Below are 20790 nucleotides of genomic sequence, written 5' to 3' on the forward strand. Positions count from 1 at the left end.
TTTGAAAGAAAAAAATTTTATTATCCCAGAATTGTCCCAATCTATAACACGCCTGGGAAAGCGGGGCGTTACAGTTGGTATTAGAGCTTAAGGTTATTGGAAGCCCTAAGTGACTCAGATGTAGTTGATATCGGAGTTAAATCCTATTTGAAGAATAGGGAATATCAATTTAGAGACTTAAGAGGATCCGATATTGATAGAACCAGTTAGTAGGAACCCCAAGTGGAGGCTTAGGGGAAAGAGATTAAGGATTCGTAAGACGAAATCCCTAATTAGAGATTCGAGGATTGTCGGTTGAAGGCTTAGAGGTTATTGAATTTAAGTGTCGTGTAGTGGAAGTGCATGTCTAGTAAAGTTATGGCTAAGGAAAGACTTAGTATTTGAGTGTGTCCACTTGTGACCAATTTCTCTTTCCTGGGAACTTACCTGGTATACTACTCAGGAACATACACTATTCCAGTATACGATTACTATTCTTGGTAAATAGTAAAAGCCTGATAGAAGCTAGTACAATGATCGAGCTATTGAAATTAGGAACCGATGATATGATTCGGGTATAAGGTTGACTCGGTAACCATGATTATGGATTCGAGAGATTTAGAGACTGTCGATTTGAGATCATTACAACGAAAGATATGATAGGATAACTATGGTTATAAAGGATGATCGAATCATGTATGATTAATCTGATGTGACATGGCCTAGTTAAAGAGTTAGGATCAAATGATAAGTATTTTCGAGGATCATTTAGTGTCTCGGTAATGAGATGTAAAGATCAGGGATCCAACGAATTGGGTCAAACAAGAGGCCAAAAATGGCCAAGTGATGGCATATGAGTTACATCGATTGATAAGCTGGCGGTGGAACAACCGTTGTAGAGATGGGATAAGGAACCCTAGCAGTGTGACGGCACTACTGGTTTGGTGTTTGCAGTGACAGATCTGGATTTAGGGACCCATGTGCAGATAGTTGATAGATGGCTTGCGATAAGGTACAAGAAGCTCGTCGATCGAAGTATCATAGTAGACTGCTTGGGAGACGATCAGATGCTAAAGATCTGGGACAGCCCAGTAGGGTCTGTATCTTGTATGGGTTTAAGTCCAATGGTTTAGGGTGTGAGGTGTGTCATTAGCTAAGGTTAAAAGAGGCCGGAAGCCTAAGGAACAACTCGAAATGAAATGGATTGAATATGGACTAAGTGTCCTATTTAAATAAATGTATCAGGGTTCGTGGTCATCTTGGGAGTAGGGTGACACGATGAACAGTGCGAGACTCACTACAAAAAAACTGGCATTTAACGACGGTTTTTAACCGCCGTTAAATCAGCCGTCACGAAGCATTTAGCGACGATTTTGACCAACCGTTGGAATAACCGCCGCTAATCATATTTTTTGCGGCGGTTTTAAAACCGCCGCAAAATTAGTGATTTAGCGGCGGTTTATAAAATATATAGCGGCGGTTTTTCAATCGCTATGAAAATTATAAAAAAATTAAAATTTTTAATTTTAGCGGCGGTTTCTAAAACCGCTGCTAAAATTAAAACAAAATTAAAAATTTTAATTTCTCCCACCTGCCCGCACCCACCCGCTTGGACCACCCGCCTGTGCCGCGCAGCCACATGGCCGCATGTCCGCACGCCACGTGGCGAGGCTGGAAAGCGCAGCCACGTGGCCGCATGTCCGCGTGCCACGTGGCAAGGCTGGAAAGCGCAGCCACGTGGCCGCATGTCCGCGTGCCACGTGGCAAGGCTGGAAATTCCCCTTCCCCAGAGTTTTGAACCCGCAACCTTTACTGTGCACGTGTGCGCGCGCGACCGTCTGATCTGCCAAGCCCCCTTGTTATATAACTGCATATATAAATTATATACCAAAACAACCACTACTTTCCATAATTATATTTTATATTTTTTAATACAAATTAAAAAACATTAATTAATTTATTATTTTTTAAAAGAGTAAAGGAATAAATTAAAAATAAATTAATTGAATTAAATTAACTAAATTAATTGATTAAAAATAAAAAAAATTATATATTTTTTAAAATTATTAAAATTTTGTTAAATTTATTTTTATTTTAATTTTTTAAATTAAATTTTTAATTAACTAGTGGTGAACCCATGTGATATATCGGAGAGTTTAATTTAAAAATAAAAAAATAAATTTATTATTTTAAATAATTTTAACATAATTGATAATTATAATTTTTTTTTAATCTTTAGTCATGTTGAAAAAATTTAAGTTTACTTAATTATTCACTATTCAATATACTGTCATTCAATTAATGTATTAAAGAATAATTAACATATTAAATAGGTCACTTGAGAAAATACTTATAAATTTTTTTATTATATTATATTTATTTATAAATAAATATTTCCTCTTAAAAACGTCCGTTATTTTCTATTTATTATATTATAATTATAAATATAAATTAAAACTCTTAAATATGAGTAAGAATAAGTTTTTTCAATAATAACAAAATTTTAAAAAAAATAATTTTGATTTATTCCATAGTCTTAAAAATGTGATACCTTAAATATTAATTAACATTGAAAAACCCTAGCGTTTGACAACCTTAAATATTTTTTTATGAATTTGTTAAAATATCACATTTTCAAGGCTATAATATAATTATTAAAATAATTAATAATTAATTAATCACTACCTTTGATTTAATGCAAGTTTTTGAGGAAAAAAATTCACCATTGATTGACACTTGGCAAAATACTTTATTTGACTATCATATTTTAATATTATATAAATATACATAAAATAAAGATATAAAAATAATATTTTAAATAAATGGATAATTTTCTATGATTTAATTAATAGTTTAAGTTGTCTATTAATATTTCTCATAAAACTCATGCAAATTTAATACAAAACAATTAGCATTTAAAAACTCGTATATTTAATGCAAATTACAAAATACAAATTATTAATGCAATAAGTATTGATTGTAAATCATTAATGCAAGTTTTGGAGGAAAATTTCTTTTTTCAAGACTATCCTACTTTTATATATATAAAGATGCAAATTATAAAATGTAAATTATTAATGCAATAAGTATTAAATACAAATCATTAATGCAAGTTTTGGGAGAAAATTTTATTACTACTTATTATTTCAAAGCAATTGAAAATTTTAAATTATTAATGCAAATTACAAAATGCAAATTATTAATGCAATAAGTATTAATTGTAAATCATTAATGCAAGTTTTGGAGGAAAATTTCTTTTTTCAAGACTATCCTACTTTTATATATATAAAGATGCAAATTACAAAATGTAAATTATTAATGCAATAAATACTAAATGCAAATCATTAATGCAAGTTTTGGGGAAAATTTTTATTACTACTTATTATTTCAAAGCAATTGAAAATTTTAAATTATTAATGCAATAAGTATTAATTGTAAATCATTAATGCAAGTTTTGGAGAAAAATTTCTTTTTTCAAGACTATCATACTTTTATATATATAAAGATGCAAATTAAAAAATATAAATTATTAATGCAATAAGTATTAAATGCAAATCATTAATACAAGTTTTGGAGAAAAATTTTAAATTATTAATGCAAATTACAAAATATAAATTACTAATGCAATAAGTATTAATTGTAAATCATTAATGCAAGTTTTGGAAGAAAATTTCTTTTTTCAAGACTATCCTACTTTTATACTAGGTTGCACGGAAACGGAAACGGGAGATGTTTCCGATAGGAAACGGAAACGCGGAAACGGCATTTTTCTAAAAATGTAGGAAACGGAAACGCGGGGTAAACTGTAAATTTAAAAAATATAGGGGTTTTTTTATAAATATAATTTTTAATATAAAAAAAAAATTCAAATATAAACAATAAATATAAGTTCCATAATGTATTCAAACAAACATAAATATAAAGTCCACAATGCATTCAAATAACCATCAACAATATTTAGAAAGTTATATTATCCTTACATGACTTAGTAATTAAAAACAAACATAGAATTTAAATAACAGAATCAAACATAATCCAGTTTATAAAAGTTCATTCAGTTCATCACGCTATGTCTCTATAAACTGGCTAATATCTTCGTCAAAGAGTACAGATTCCAACTCTGGTTCATCTAAGGAGAGATTAGCAAATTTGAGAATACCCACATCTTCCATACTTCCAAATTCATCTCCACCTATATCCCACATCTTTGTCTTCTCGTCATAATATTAGGAGGTGTTTCTCGATAAAAGACGAAGATTGTTATGAACAAAGACCAAATCCTCTGCACGTTTTGGAGTTAATTTATTCCTTCTAAATGAATGAACGAAAGAATAAGTACTCCAATTCCTTTCAGAACAAGATGAAGAAGTAGGTTGTCCAAGCACCTTAAAAGCTAACCTTTGAAGCAAAGGAGCACGTGAACCATAACATGCCCACCATTTCCTAGGTTCCCTGTCATAGCTATTCAAGATAGCATCTGGGTCTCCAAATGGCCCACTTTTAAGAGAAAAATCAGCAAACTCATCATCAACAATAGCACGCTCATCTGGATTAGGAAAAAGTCTCCTAAAACACTTCATTCTTTGTGTGGAGACATCTCCATCCATATGTGGAGGCATTCTACCTTCTTTTTCTTGAAGCCATTTATCACTATAATACCTTCAAAAGACAAAATCAACAAAAATTTAAAAATAAAAAGAATAATACATAGAGTATTGAATTAGTAAGAAATAAATATTGAATTTGAAAATTACCTCGGGTTCAAAGAATGAGCTAGGCAATGTAATGGAGTGCTATGTTTTGTCCAAGGAGCAAGAAGAATACGATGAATGACATGAAAAAATGATGAAAAATCACTTGGTAGCTTGCCTTCATGATCATAAATAACCTTCTTCATGTTGAAAATCATAGAATCCCACATCTCATAGACCAAATGAAGGCATGGTTTGTTTGTATCACAAACTCTAAGCATGTCATAAATAGGTGCTGTGAAAGCGAGAATATAATTAATTTTTTCCCAAAAATTCTCATTCACAACCAATTCACGAACAAATCGAGCTTTTCCTTGGTCATCATCTCGATATTGTGCCCATTCATCACTCATAACCATTGCTTCAAGTGCACGTCTAAGAAGTTTAAATCTTTTAAGCATAACAACAATAGAAGCAAATCGAGTGTCAGCAATTGCAAGCAACTTCAAAGAACTAAACCGATTGAACATGGCCAATCTCATTGAATGATTCATTATAAAATTTTTTATGACCAAAGCATCTCCATGCACTTCAGTGATCCAATGACACTCATCATATGTCTCTTGATTACTTTCTAAATTCCTAGCTGCACATATATTCTTCAAAGCAAGATTAAGTGTATGGACAATACAAGGAGTCCAATAAATATGTGGAAACATACCCTCAATGATTTCCCCAGCTCCCTTGCAATTAGCAGCATTATCAGTAATGATTTGTACAACTTTTTGGTCACCAACTTCATCTATTACCTCTTTCATCAAATTAGCAATAAATTGTTTATCCTTTACTTCACCTGAACAATTCACAGATTTGATAAACATTGGACCATTTTCAGAAACAACCAAAAAATTAATCAAGGGTCTTCTCTGTGGGTCACTCCAACCATCAGTAACAATGCTAACACATTTTCCCAACCAAGTGCTTTTAATAGGTTCTAGCAATTTTTCAACATTTACCTTTTCTTGTTGAAGTAATGTGGTCCTTAACTTATTATAACCCGGAGGCACATAACCACTTAATGGATGATTAGTAGCAAATGAATAAGAACTCAGATAATATGGGTTTCTAGCAAGATTAAAAGGCAAACCCCCAGTATAAAACATCTTAGCAATCTCAGCATCTAATTGTGCTCTAGTTTGCATGTCAAAAGCTTTTGCAAGAGGTGAATCCATGGATTTTCTTTTCTTTAAATGTTCTAAAACACTTGGTTCATGTAAAGACAAAGAAGGCCCCAAAGAAACACTACTAGTCGGTAATGGCACTTGCTTATGTTGTAAACTTGATAATCTTTCTTCAACTTCTCTTTCAACTTTTTTCATCTCAACTATAATTTCAGGACTTACCTTTTTACAACAAGCAATTCCTTTCCCACTGATACTTAATAAATGAGCCCTAACTCTTGTGTATGTCCCAAATTTTTGCAAACCACAAAAGTTGCAAGTCCATTTCCAACTACCCCCTCCTTCTCCCATTTTCTCCATTCTAGTCACATATTTCCATAATGGACTATTTTCCTCATCCTTATTTTTTGATGAAATACTGCTGCTAGATCCTGAACTTGAAGTTGAATGAGCCATATATGACCTATGAATTAAATTAATAAATCAATATATGATCAAATATAGAGTTCATAATATAAGATTAAATTTCAACAAATTTATAATCCATGTAATAAGCATAATGCATATACTTTTCCATGGGCATACAAATATTGTTGGGAAAAGTCCTGCAATAAAATCCTACTACCCACAAATCTCATATACTTTTCCCTCTTTTTGTAAGATAGTTGATTCACTTCTTTTTCTTGAAGACTCAAAACTTGGAATAATTTTTTACTTAACAGGAGAACGAGGAATTCAGGTGATCCATAATTGCCTTGGAAAGATATTGTGTCTAGTTAACATCTCTTGGTTTGAAGCTGGGTATATTATGGAAAGACACTGCAACAAGTTATGCATAATTTCCATTATGAAACATTAGGCCCCAACATTTGTGGAAACTAATTCTACACTTACTAATCAGGAGATAACCAATTAACCATGGACTAAGATTTCTGTGATGATGGTAGTCTTTGCTTTGGTGTGTTTCTTTTATTAAGATTTTTAACTGATGATAATTGTCTAACGTAGTTCCTTCAGGAAGATATTGGAAAGGTTAGAAATCTTCTAGAATGAATATTATGATAATTTGAGCACAAATTGCATTGATTAGTGATCACCCATAACCTTAATAATTTTATAAGAGTCCAATTTTCCCTTAACAAAACACTGTCTTTCCATTAAGAGGGCATTAATTGTCATTTGTTGCTTTATATATTTGCATTCCATCCATTTCCATAGCTATCCTAAACAAGGAGATAGAATTTTACATTACAATATTTTACATCATTTACGCCCAAACAAGGAGAAAATATATACAACTATTAAACTATACAAGCAACACTGTAAATGTAATTGCATTTGCACATACAAACAACAAAGAGAGACCATCCAGTGAGATTGCTTACAAGAGGAAAGCAAACACCGAGCAAATGGCGACGAAGCAGAAGACGACGGCACGACGGCGAGGGCGACGACGAAGGCGACGAAGCGAGGCGCTGGAAGTAGACGGGGAGGGCTGGAAGCAGACGACGAGGAGCACCAAAACGAACCAGACGGCGAGTGCGACAAAGACGACGGCGATTCGACGAACCAGACAGCGGCGAGAGCGACGAAGCAATAGGATTGGAAGCAGATGGCGGCGAGGGTGATCGAACTCGACTGGAAGAAGAAAAAGAAAAAGAGGAGGAAGAGCAGAGGAACTAATTTTGGGGTTAGGGCTTTTCTTCAAGCCGTTCAAATCGGCTGAAACGCGTTTGGAAACGCGTTTCCAAAATTTTTTATTATTTGCTGAAACGACCCAGAAATTTCTAAATATTACACAAACGGCCCGAAAACGTTTCGGGCCGTTTTTTCCCGTTTCCGAAACGGGAAACGGTTCGGAAACGCCGAAACGGCGCCTCCGAGCCGTTTCCGTGCATCATTGCTTTTATATATATAAAGATGTAAAATACAAAATGTAAATGATTAATGCAATAAATACTAAATGCAAATCATTAATGCAAGTTTTGGGGGAAAATTTTATTGCTACTTATTATTTCAAAGCAATTGAAAATTTTAAATTATTAATGCAAATTACAAAATGTAAATTATTAATACAATAAGTGTTAATTGCAAATTATTAATTAATGCAAGTTTTGGGAGGAAATTTCTTTTTTCAAGAGTATCCTACTTTTATATATATAAAGATTTTGAAATTAATTTAAATTAAATTTTCAAATATTTCTTTTTATTAATTTAATTCAATTTAATTTTAATTTTGAATTATTTAATTATTTTTAAATTTAGCGGCGGTTAATAACCGCTGCTAAATTAAAATTTTTAATGAATTTTGAGGCGATTTTTGGAAACCGCCGCAAATGTTAATTTAATTTTAATTATAAATTATTTAATTATTTTTTTAATTTAGCGGCGATTTTGAAAAACCACCGCTAAATTAAATTTTTTAATGAATTTTGCGGCGGTTTCTAAAAATCGCCGTAAATGTTAATTTAAATTTAATTATAAATTATTTAATTATTTTTTTAATTTAGCGGTAGTTTTTGAAAACCGCCGCTAAATTAAATCTTTCATGAATTTTGCAGCGGTTTTTTTAATTTTAATTTTGATTTATTTAATTATTTTTTAATTTAGTGGCAGTTTCTCAAAAATCGCCGCTAAATTCAATTTTATTTTGTAATTATTTAATTATTTTCTAAAATTAGCGACGGTTTCTTGAAAACCGCCACGAAATTGAATGTTTTAATGAATTTTGCAATGGTTTTTAAAAATTGCCGCAAAATGTTAAAAAAATCGCTGCTAAATAGTATTTTGCGGCGGTTAACAAACCGCCGCAAAAAAACCGCCGCTAAAAATTAATTTTTTTGTAGTGACTTGAGGAGTAGAGTACCTTGGTATCTAGTATGACAATGGGGTCATGAATGGTCGTGCGTCGATAATCAGCTAGATCTGAAGAACGGAATGCGAGAGTCAGTGGATTCTCGGTAAATAAGATTTCAAGTAATGGAGCATGGTTAGTCTAAAACCTTGACAATGAGTAGTGACATAGCAACCTCGGTTCAAAGTAGAGATCGGGTACCTAAGAGGCAAGAGTTGCTTGTAGGTCATACTGACCCTAAGAAAAGATGATGAGAAACCTAGTCAATAGAGGTTGTGACTACGGTTCAGTATGCCAAGTAGACTTAAGGATTCGAAAGTCTATAAGAGAAGACTCGTGAATAAGTTTGGTTTATGCATCGGTATGTGGATCTAAATCGTTATTTGAAGTTTAAAGTATCATTCGATAAAGAGTCCTTGGGAGTTTGAGGTTCGGTTGTTTTTAGGAAATAATTGGAACCAGGTAACATGATCTGAATAGAGATCTTCAAAGATGAATCGATTTGGGATTTTCGAGGAATTTCCCTAAGGATTGGAGTACCATGGGAGACGTAAGTACCTACCCACTCCAATTAGCGAGATGGTTACGGATAGATGTCTTTGAGAATCTTTGGCATGCTTGAGAGAGACAGGTAATGGAAAATGTACCAGGATGTCAGATTGCAGTAGGAAACGCCGCGTTCTTAATAAATCAAAATGGAGATCTAGAATTTTCGATTTTGGGAGAATGGAACTCTCGTTGGGCTAAACAGTTAGTCTAGATAGCCTGGTAGGCAAATTTCTTGCTGAGTGATGTCAGTAAGTTATGGAAATAAGGAGCCCACTAAGATATGGTACAAGCACTTGAGGTTAGTGAAAAGCCGTAAGATAAATGGGAAATACTATGAGGTATTCTCGATAGATTTATCGGAACTACTTCTTAATGATGAAATTGCCAATAACAGCTTGAGGTTATAAGATACTTAGCTATAAGTGACTTGATTGAGGACGTAAATTATCGAGTTTTGAAAAATGTGATAATTAAGAGTCGATATCTTTATCTCGAACTTGATGAATTATTAAACAGTTGCAAGAGGCTGGGGTAATTGCGATTGATGTGCGATCGAGGAATGAGACATTTTGAAAATCGGCAATGGAATCATGATTTGATGATTTGACCAAAGTACCATCTGCATTGAAGTCACGTGGTAATTGTGTCTATTGAGGATATTGGTGTACTCCTCGAATAGGGAGACGTATGAGGAACATTGAGGATTATGTTAGGTAACATCACGATAGATGTTGAGATTGGCTTGCTAGGTCGTGAGCGAATCAAGAAAGAAATGATGAGAGCATGAGGCTCCGTGTCAGGAACGTAAGATCAAAGTTGGTTGTCGTAAGCACCATAAACTTATGAAGTTCCAAAAAGTCGAATGTCTTGATAGATTTCGGGAGACAAATCAAAAGTTATGGAAAAAGTTAGTCCGAGCAAAGATCGGTAACCTGAGTGAGTAGCTCCGAAAAAAAAAAATCGAGCATATTTAGAGTCAATTGATATGAAATGTTATCACTTGGGGATTAATTCAAAAAAAAAAAAAAATAGAGGATCAAATGGTCGATTTGATGATATAAAAAGTTATTTGAGGATCACTTTGAAGAGTGCGAGGACTTATTTGAGTTATGAGAATAGATATTAGTACTGCTAGATTTGGAAGATAACGTAAGATTTCAATTGATATTAAAAGTGAAGTTATGGAAGAAAGTTTTGGAGACAGATAGAATCTATTAATAAAGATTTCTGGAGAAAATAGTTACATGACATGATTAGAAGATGATTGTGGTCAATTGTCAGAAACTTGAGGTTATATTAGGTGACGAATATCTACGAGAATGAGGAAACAACAGTTTATAAGGAACCTCGAATAGGTTGGCTCGAGTAAAGATCAAGCAACGATTAAGTTTGAGAAGACCTAAGGTAAGGCATAGCTAGTTCGAGGATAGGTGATGATGTATATTTGTGATGTTTCTAGATCCAAGGGTACGTGAAATAGTTTGATGGCATAAAAATGTTTCTTTGAGGATTAATTTGATAAAAGTCAAGATGTATCGAGATCAGGGACTTTTGTACTAAGGTTGGAAGATTATCGAAGCATAATTGATTAGTACAAGAGAATTGACGTCGTGAACAAAAATCGATAATAGAGAAGTAACAAGAATAAGGATACCGACTGGATGACTTAGTGAAAAGCAAATTGAAAAGTTAAGGATGTCGATATGAGAGCCATTGGCTAATTATAATGATGTGGGTACTGGCTTGGATGGGAGTTTAGGTTAAGACTCGTGGCCAAGAACCAAGTTATGTGGTTAGTAGTTTTGAAAGAGAAATTCGAAAGGTATGCATAGTTGACAAGTGTACTTGTCTATGGGTTGATGAGCATGGTCAGTCCAAGGGATTGGATTTTGATATACGCATTGGTATTCCAAAGTTTCGAGTAGGATCTTCTCTAGTTATTTGATCAGTCAAGTACTAATTTCGAGGATAAAATTTTGAGATTTAGAACATATGACAAATTTCGAGGATGAAATTTTTTATAAGGAAGGGAGAATGTAATACCCCATGTTTGTATAAGGTTGCCACGTAATTTTAATAAGTTTATAATACCAAAAAATTAGCTTGATAATAGTTATAAGTGCCAAACCGACTGTAGGGAGTGTCTTGGAGTGAAATTGTTGAAGGAAAATTATATGGTCTCGACGAGCGTATCGAGATAGGATTTATGGTATCGAAAGAAATCAAATCAGGAACAATTTTCAGTACAGCTAAAATGCAGCTGCCATTTAGGCTGCAAAAATTGAATCGTCGTATGAGACTCTCGAAAAATCGACGGAACCTTAGGGGGGTTCCGATTTTTCGTAATAAGCAATCTTTCAGTGGTTTCGAGATGAAACAAAGGTCCCAAGAGGACGCAATGGCAAAATCGTTTATATCGAGTAAAATTTAAGTTATTAATTGTGGATTTTCGGAATTATAATGCAAATTAATTTGAGGTTTAAAGGTATAGTTGAAATAAGAGAATTTCCCAAGTGATATTATGATAAAATTGAGGATTTAATGGGTATTTTTCTATAATTATATTAGTGTAAAATATATATTTATATATTATATAAGTATATGCGTGTGCTGTGTGTGCGTCGCCCATGTCTCTGTAAAATCAATCCATAAATGCAACCCATGCCCTGCAACTCCAGATCAGCCGCGCCCTTACAAGATTCAAGCCATACCTTTGTAAAATCGGCCGAGATTTGCGCAAAGAAGGTATGGGCAAAAGCGTGAGGTGAGGCGATGGAAATAGGCTATAAAAAGGGGGAGGTTGTGAGCAAATGGGGAAGTGCAACAAAAAGTTGCAGAGAAAGAGGGAGAGCAGCCTCGAGCTTCCAGCAAGCTCAAGCAGGGGAGGGCGGCCATCGATGGTGCAGTGATGGCAATGGTGCGGTGGCGATCAGGGGTGTGCGAGGAGGCTGGTACGGCCGCGACGGTGGCCGAAGGAGTCGGCCACACAACTACAGCGGCTAAGCAGTGTGCGAGCAAGCAGCATCGGCGATGGAGGTTGCAAAGCGGCCGAAAGAGGCAAACCCGCGGCCATGGAAGCCATGGCCACAAGCTCATCAAGCTGGGCGCGAGGTAGGGGCAGCCGGCAATGCTATGCGAAGAAAGAAGAAGTAGGGGAAGAAGAAGAGAAGAGAAGGAAGAAGAAAAGAAAGAAGAAAGAAAAGAGAAGAGGGAGTTGCAGGCGGGAGAGAGGAGCTGGAGGAAAAAGATGGAGTGGAAAAAGAAAAAGAAAAGAAAGAAAAAGAAAAGAAAAGAAAGAAAAAGAAGAAAAAATAGGAAAAGGTCTCGAAAAAATTTTGAAAAATAGGGATTTGATATTTTGGAGATTTTGGACGAGAAAACGGCTTGGGCACACGTTTCAAGGATAAGGCACGTATACCGAAGAAGTCAGAGATGCTAAGTTAAGGTAAATAAAATTTTTTAGAAAATTCCAAAAATTTAAGAATATTATTTTATGAATTTTCGTAGAAGAATATTTGAGAAAATATTTTAGAAATATTTAATTTGGATTTATTGAGTAAAATTAGGAAGAAATAGAAAGAAAATTAAAGAAAATGCCAGAAATTATGAAAAAATAGGTTTTAATGTTTATTTAAATTATTATGGTGATTATGATACTTTGAGGCTGGAGTTGAATAGACTTGTGCAAATTTTGAGGTTGGCACCCAAATTGAGGCAATGCACGAATATCGAGGTAAGTGGTACTTCCCAATTGAATTTAGTTTTATGAAAAATACTTGGTTTGTAAGTGATTTATGTTCCTCGAAAATATTTTCATCATATTGACATACTCTGATATGTACCCATCACGTAGACTACATACATGACATGACTATGAAATGCATAAATGCACGTTGATATCATTGATCACTCGCATTGGGGCCGTAGGAAGTACAAATTGGCACCACTGCTTTACCAAGGGTGCACCCATACACCCCGGCTTCGAAAGAGGTGGCTGCAAAAATGGTAGGTAGCATGAAGGGTGCAGTTGACACCTATGATGAAAGACATTGCATACACACATGATATAGCATTATATACCCTTACTTAGATGGTTCATCATCTAATTTGAGTTTTTGCCCCTGGAATATTCAAACGTTCTAGATGGAGATTGTAGCAGATCCGAGGATAAATGAGGCATGAAATGGCACTTAGCAGAGTACATGAAGAATGAAATGTATGTTATGTAGCCTATGTATTTAAGTTCTGCTACTTTGAATTCTGAACGTTTTGAGGAATGTTGATTTATATTCTTATGGTTAATGAAGATGTAAGAATTGATTTATGATCAATATTAAGATATCAGGTTTCGATCATTGCTTCCGCATTTGATGTGTATAATGATTCTCTTTTGAGAAAAATGGTTGGGAATTCTAGGACAGATTCGAGGAATGATGTGGTTTAGCATTAGTTTGAAAGAAATTTTTTTTATTATCCCAGAATTGTCCCAATCTATAACGCGTCCGAGAAAGCGGGGCATTACATACTATACTTGTCAACTTTAAAAAAGATGGGGACACTAGAAGAGGATCTGAATCCATTTAACGAAAACCTAGTCAACTTCTCTAGGAAGCAAGTGAATGTGAAGGGGTACATAGAGCTGCTAATGACGTTGGGGTCAGTACTGTTGCTTAAAATGATCAGCGTTAAGTACTTGGTGGTTGATTGCCAGACACCTTATAATGCCTTACTGGGCCGCCCATCCCTCAATTCTTTGGGCATAGTGTTTTCCACTCTGCATTTGGTGATGAAGTCCCCAGTCTCAGCCTCTGATGTCAGAGTGGTCCACGTTGACCAAAAGGAGGCCCAACAGTGCTATAATGACAGCCTAAGAGTCCAGCGCTCCCCGCTTACCAGGGGGAGCTGCGACAACCAAATCATTGTAACCAGTAGCCTATCCGCAGATCACAACATAAACATGGTCGAGTTAGACCCACAGAGTGAATTCTCGGATAGCCAACCACAAGCTACAGAAAAATTGTTTCCTGTGAGCTTGGGGGCCTGCCCAGAGCAGATAACTAGAGTTGACACCACACTTCCCTATGACCTCAGGAAGCAGTTGACCACGTTGCTACAACAAAATGCTGACCTTTTCAGCTGGACACCCGTCAACATGTCGAGCATTGTCCCATCCTTCATCTGCCACAAGTTGGCCTTAGATTCCAATGCGAGGCTGGTCGCGCAAGGGAAAAGAAAGTTAGCTGAGGAAAGGAGAGAAGCAGTAGTCGAGGAGGCGTCAAAGCTCCTCCAAGCTGGATTCATAAGGGAAGTACATTATACCACCTGGCTGTTAAACATGGTGATGGTAAAGAAGTCCTCGAGAAAATGGAGGATGTGTGTAGAGTTCACTGACCTAAACAAAGTATGTCTAAAGGATTCCTACCCCATACCAAATATCGACTGGCTTGTGGATGGAGCCTTAGGGTATTGATTTCTCATCTTTATGGATGCTTACTAGGGGTACAACTAGATCCGGATTCACCCAGATGATGAAGAAAAGACAGCTTTCATCACTGAGGATGTGAATTTCTGGTATAGAGTCATGCTGTTTGGATTAAAGAACGCACGGTGTAATGACCCGCCTTTTCAAGGCGTGTCACTATTCATGGATTTTTTTTGAATATATATATTTTTTCTCACAATACCATCTTAAAATTCCCAAAATACCATATTTAAAAATTCCTAAACATATATATTTAGCATTCCAAATGATAAGCTAAAGAATGGTAAATTAAATACTTGCGGAAGTAGAATTGAAACATAAAGGAATATTGTAATCGCAAAGGAAATTAAATCGTGTCACTACAAGAAGAAGGGGTATTACCGGCGAACTTTTCCCGGCGATTTGAACAACTATTGGGAATACACCACAATCCCCGACAGTTTTGTAAACTGCTTGGGGATTTAACACAATCCCAGGCGATGGCATACACATCTCCAGCGGTTTTTATAAACCACTGGGGATATGATTTATATAACACCGGCTAAAATTCCCCCCGTCCCGGCCCAAATCTTCCCCTCACCCCTTTCTCTTCCAAAATCTCCCCTACAAACCCTGTAACCCTCTCTCGCTCGTGTCGTGTTGTGTCTTTCTCATTCGCTCACTTGCCCTCTCTCTTACTGCTGAGTCGCTGCCTCTCTCACCCTTACTCACCATCATTCGCTCGCCTAACCCTCTCTCTCGCTCATTCACTCTCAGTCATGCTCACCTTCACTGCCTGACTGTCTCTCTTAGTCTTTGTCTCGCTCACCCTGAATCGCTCTCGACCTCGCTTACTTAGCTGCGCTCGCTCTTGCTCTCACCCTCGCCCTCGCTGCCTCTCTTAGTCTTTGTCTCTCTCGCCCAATTGCCCTCATCTCTGTCACTGCCTTGCCTTTCGCTCGTTCTCGCTCTCACCTCTAGGTCGCTCTTGCTCACTCGCCACCCTTGCTCTGGTCTCACTCGCTGCTGCTTGCTACTGGGGTCATTTTGAGGTTTGCTTCAAATTTCAATTTTCAATATTTGGTGTTTTATTTTGTTTTTCTTAGTGTTTCGCAGGATATGAGCTTTAGTCTCTTCAATTAGAGAGTTTATTATTAATGGTGCTAGCTGCGCTTTATGTTGCCAAGTTGTTGGCTCTTTGTTTCTCTTGTCTTGGAATTTCTCTTGTATGGTAGATATATCAGATGGATTCTTTATACCTAGTTCTAATATCATATTACAAGTAGGAACGTAGTGCGAAAAATCGTGCCAATCGAGATAAGCAAAAGATGGGTCACACCAGCGGTAAGCAATCACATCCTCAGGTTAGGCACCAGGTAAGAATATAATGGATATTAGTTATATATATTTATTGATAATTTAATTAGTAATGTCTAAAATTTAAACATTTAATATATTTCATCTCTGATATATGTTTTTAGATGACTATAGAAAGTGGAGATGAGCTAGATAGAATCAAGCTTTTTAAAAAGACACACACCAAAAAGAGCAGAGAAATAGTAGACTCTACATCTTCATATATAATCGTATGTCTTTCTAAAATTTGAAAGTTGTAGATATATTTTGTTTCTTTTACTTGTTTCTTTTACTTGTCAACTTATGTAACTAACTAGTGAAATGTTTCTTGAGGAACAAATGGATCAAATGCAAGTTTGTGCAATACTTAAGGCAATGGGACATACACCATTGGCTCTAGACAATACACCACAACTGAGACAGGTATGTCGTTCCATTAGTGCATTTTGTGATTTAAAATTGCATGTTTACTATATATATTAACTAAACAATTTTGAAATATAACCATCCTTACATGCTAGTGCTTCTGCCGCACATGCAAGCACACCATCACTCGAACCTGAATGCGTTGGATTATCAACACCAGAATGTGGTAATCATTTAGAGGTAATTCATTACCAAATAGTTAATATACTGAAATGTAAAATATACTTCAAAATCATTTATGCTTGTTTAAACACAGATTGGTGAATTTGTTTACTTGATGAATAGACGAATACCTTGCCACATTATTGCTGAGTCAATCATTATGTCCATTGATCAGGGGGAGTAGAGCTAAGTAATGAGTTTGTTGAAATTAGTATTCAGAAAGTACTAAAGTCTTTATATCCATTGTCTCGATAATTTTTTGGGATGCGTGTCTTGAGGGATGCTGATAACAGTAAAACTACGATACTGTGGAAGGTCTCTAATGTAAGTGTTTTTGTTTTATATGCATTTATTATGATATGCAATTTCATAGTTAACGTATATACAAATTTGAAAAAATATGAATGATCCAATATGTTGTACTTAAATAGATCTATTGTATACAGTTGTTATGCAATTTTGGACATGTTTTATGCAATTTCATAGTTAATGTACATACTTAAATAGATCTATTATTTTTCAATGCAGATCGAAAAAATATGATATGCAATTTTGGTTGGAGAATGGCATGGTGGAGTAATCAAGGGTTATCTAAGGTCACTTGGACATGTTTTAGTTTAGGGTTGATTTGTATGTGCTTCTGTGTGGTATTGTGTAATGAGACGAGACAAGATCGATCTTTCTAAATGATCAAATGTGTTATACTTAAATAGATCTATTGCATACATGAGTTGTTATACAGGTTATTGTGTGTAGTGGGTGAATCCTTTAAAATTGTTGGTGGTTTTTTTGTTGCCGTGGTTATTGATTGATATACAAGTTATTTATTGATTGTTATAGCTTTTTAAAAATCTTGTTTTTAAAATTGCGGGTGGTTGACCTTTGCCGGCAGTTTCTGAAAACCGCCGATAAATATCTTTTCCTGGCAGTTTAAAAATCATCGACAAAGTTTTTTTAACGGCCGTTTTTAAACCGCTGACAAAGTTCTGACTTTGCCGGCGATTTTTGGAAATCGCTGGAAATTTTTGGGGGTTTAGAAATACCGCCGATAATGATTATTTTTACCGGCGGTTTATGAATACCGCTGGTAAAGAGTCTTTACTGGTGGTTTTCAATTGTCGGCAAACTTTCTCGACAGCGGTATTTTCGGTGGTTATAATTACCGCTAGGAAAACTTTTACCAGCGATTTTTTAACTTTTTCCCTCAATTTTTTCACCGCTGGGAAAAATCGAAACTCTTGTAGTGTGTAATATTGTTCTTAATGACCATAAAAATTACAATATCTGGCAAACAAATTTAACATAAAAATAGTTGTAACATGCCACCTATCAATATTCTCACAACTTGTCATAGCAAGAGTGTAGGACTTATTAAATGACTACCAGTACAATCACATCTTTGCAATCACTTTTCCTTTCCCACTGCTCGTCTCACCTGGAATGATGAATATTCCAGTGATAAAGTCTAAATTAGAAGATGAATCTTCTAAACAAGGGTTTAAAATGATTTTCATGAATGTATATGCATGTATATAAAATCAACCGACACCCTAGGGTAGCTTTTTGTTAGCATTCTAGCCCCAACGCAAAACCCTCAACAGTCATCCCGACAATCACACACAACATGGGATACTTTTACGGTTATTCCGACAAAACTCACTTGGGGAAATATAGGTCACGCTACTTAGGACAACACCCCATCCCACCGTGGTCAACATGGATGACAATTTATCTATATGCTAATAGTTTCAAGCCAAATGCAATATCACAATTACCGAGGCAATATAACGTGCACATATATGACAAGATGTACATAAATCACATATATTTTGGCAACCCTCATAAAATTCGCGCTCAATTTAGGTAAATTATTTCACGTATAGATTTTCAAGATAAACCACTTATCTTGATCTAATTGTTTAAACTTCCTTGAAACTTGTGTCCTGCCTCGAAACACGGGCCCGATATTTTTCTTAACCAAATTTTAGAAAAATTAATAAAAATTAAATTTCCTAATTTTTTCAGATTTTTTCCCATATTTTTCCTTTTTTTCTCTATTTTTTTAAATTTTTTCTTACCTCCACGCGCCTACATGTGCTCGCACCCACTTGCCTTCTCCGGTCATCTTCTCTGATTGCCTTCTCGCTGTTGGCCATAAGTTTTTGCCTCAAAACTCTTGTTTTCTTCTTCAATCTTGCTCTATTCTTCCTTCCGAATACAATGGAATTACTTGTGGCTCGAAAAATCAGCCTAAACACCTTCGATTTGGTCGATTAACCCTCGGCTTCGATAATACCCAATTTTTGAGCAAGGGTTCAAAACCACTTTATATCATTACCAAAGTCCCTCAAATTCTCTAGAAATCTTCTCCCTCACATAGAGAACAAAAGCCCTCTATCCATTTCCCCCAATATTTTTCCAAATGCTAGGATTTTTTTGGTTGAAAACTTGGTGAAACCTTCAGCCAAGAACCTTCTATTTATAGCCAATTCCGATCGACCATCGGCTAATTAGGTTGCTCCCTTGCATCGACGACCTTACCTTAGGCCATAATGGCCCTAGCCTGCTCATAAAAGTTGATTTAACGTTCCTCGCTTGCGGCCATAGTGTGGCACCGACAACTTGCAATGTGTTCACACTGTATTTGTGATTTGGTCCCTCATCTCTTGCCTTCTTTCACTTTGACCCCTTAACGTTAGGTCCTTAATTTTGTAAAAATTATATTTAGTCCTCATAACTTTGAAAAATTATAATTTTATCCCAATAACTTTAAAAAATTACACTTTTTCCCAATAAAAATTACACCTAAGTGCAAAAATTTTTGAGTATTACATCCACCCCTCCTTAAAAAAAATATCATCCTCAAAATCTTTTTTTTGGCCTAATACTCAAAACTTTTACAAAATCTGGTCTTATTGTCTAAAATATCTCTTTATTCACAAGAATCTTTAGTACAATTCCCAGATAAGTTCTAAAAATTTTCCATTCAACCTCCATTTCTCAAAACAACTAGGGATATTTATTTTTAATAGTATCCTCGAGCTCCCATATTGCTTCTTCTTCCATGTGATTTCTCCATTGAATCTTTACTAAGGGAATTACCTTATTCCTTAGGACTTGATCACAATGATTCAAGATTCGTTCGGGTGATTCTAGATAGGTTAAATTATCTTTCAACTTGATAGTCACTACCTGAATTTCATGGGTGGGATCAGGTATATGTCTTTGAAGTTGAGACATATGAAAAACATCGTGAATGTTAGATAAGCTAAGTAGAAGTTTTGGTGGTAAGCCAGAGGTCCAATTCCTAGAGGCCCAATTCATCCTATGATCGGATAGGGTCCTATATACCATGGTTTTAATTTACTTTTCTTTCCTCCTCGTGTTACTAAATGTTGAGGTAACATCTTTCGATACATATGATCTTTTATCTCAAATTCTAGATCTCGCATTCTCCTATCTACATACGATTTGTATCGGATCTACGTGGCTCGAATCTTTTCCTGAATTAGTTGTATCTTTTCCGTGGTTTGCTACACGAGCTCGAGTCCTAATATCTGCCTTTCTCCTACTTTAGTCCAATAGATAGGCGATTAATACTTTCTTCCATATAGAGCTTCATAAGGTGCCATTTCAATGCTATTGTGGTAACTATTATTATACGCAAATTCTACCAACGATAGGTGCTCTTCCCAATTTCCTTCAAAATCTAAGGCATAAGACCTTAACATATCCTCGAGTGTTTGAATGGTCCTTTCAAATTGCCCATCAGTTTGTGGGTGATAGGCTGTACTAAGTTTCAATTGTGTCCCCATGCATTCTTGTAAGCTCCCCAAAATCTTGAGGTGAACCTTAGATCTCGATTAGAGATTATGCTTACTTGTGTGCTACGAAGTCTGACTATTTCTCCAATGTACTGCTCTGTAAACTTTCATATCGTCCTATCTATTCGTGTAGACAAGAAATGAGCTGACTTTGTTTTTTCCTAATTAGTTATAGGGATTTGATTAATTTCTTTCTCCTATATATATTGTAACCATTCATAGTGAAGATTAGAGGAATATATACCAAGTTCTGTCACAATTGTTTAATCTGTGTCCTCTAGACACTTTAGGGTAAAACACTCGGCAA

General features: G+C 35.3%; 1 protein-coding gene across 1 annotated transcript; it reads right to left on the bottom strand.

Annotated features, from left to right (window-relative positions):
* Positions 1–4205: 4205 nt before the first annotated feature.
* Positions 4206–8935, bottom strand: LOC127812762 (uncharacterized). The gene is made up of 5 exons (XM_052353288.1): positions 8881–8935; positions 8718–8776; positions 7254–7489; positions 4734–6314; positions 4206–4638 (listed from the first exon to the last, which is right to left on the bottom strand). Exons 1-5 carry the CDS (start codon positions 8933–8935, stop codon positions 4206–4208), a joined length of 2364 nt encoding a protein of 787 aa, XP_052209248.1.
* Between the last annotated feature and the right edge of the window lie 11855 nt (positions 8936–20790).

This window comes from Diospyros lotus, chromosome 11, assembly GCF_014633365.1.
Source record: "Diospyros lotus cultivar Yz01 chromosome 11, ASM1463336v1, whole genome shotgun sequence".
In the NCBI taxonomy this organism is placed as follows: Eukaryota; Viridiplantae; Streptophyta; class Magnoliopsida; order Ericales; family Ebenaceae; genus Diospyros; species Diospyros lotus.

What these genes read in the sequence shown, in the direction of transcription:
- LOC127812762 (XM_052353288.1), bottom strand. Translation starts at nt 8,935, where the DNA reads ATGACCTACAAGCAACTCTTGCCTCTTAGGTACCCGATCTCTACTTTG. An exon ending in TTGTCATACTAGATACCAAG is followed by an intron (nt 7,490 to 8,717) that starts GTACTCTACTCC and finishes TTCTTCTTCCAG; the next exon opens with TCGAGTTCGATCACCCTCGC. An exon ending in GCTTCGTCGCCATTTGCTCG is followed by an intron (nt 6,315 to 7,253) that starts GTGTTTGCTTTC and finishes TTTAATTCATAG; the next exon opens with GTCATATATGGCTCATTCAA.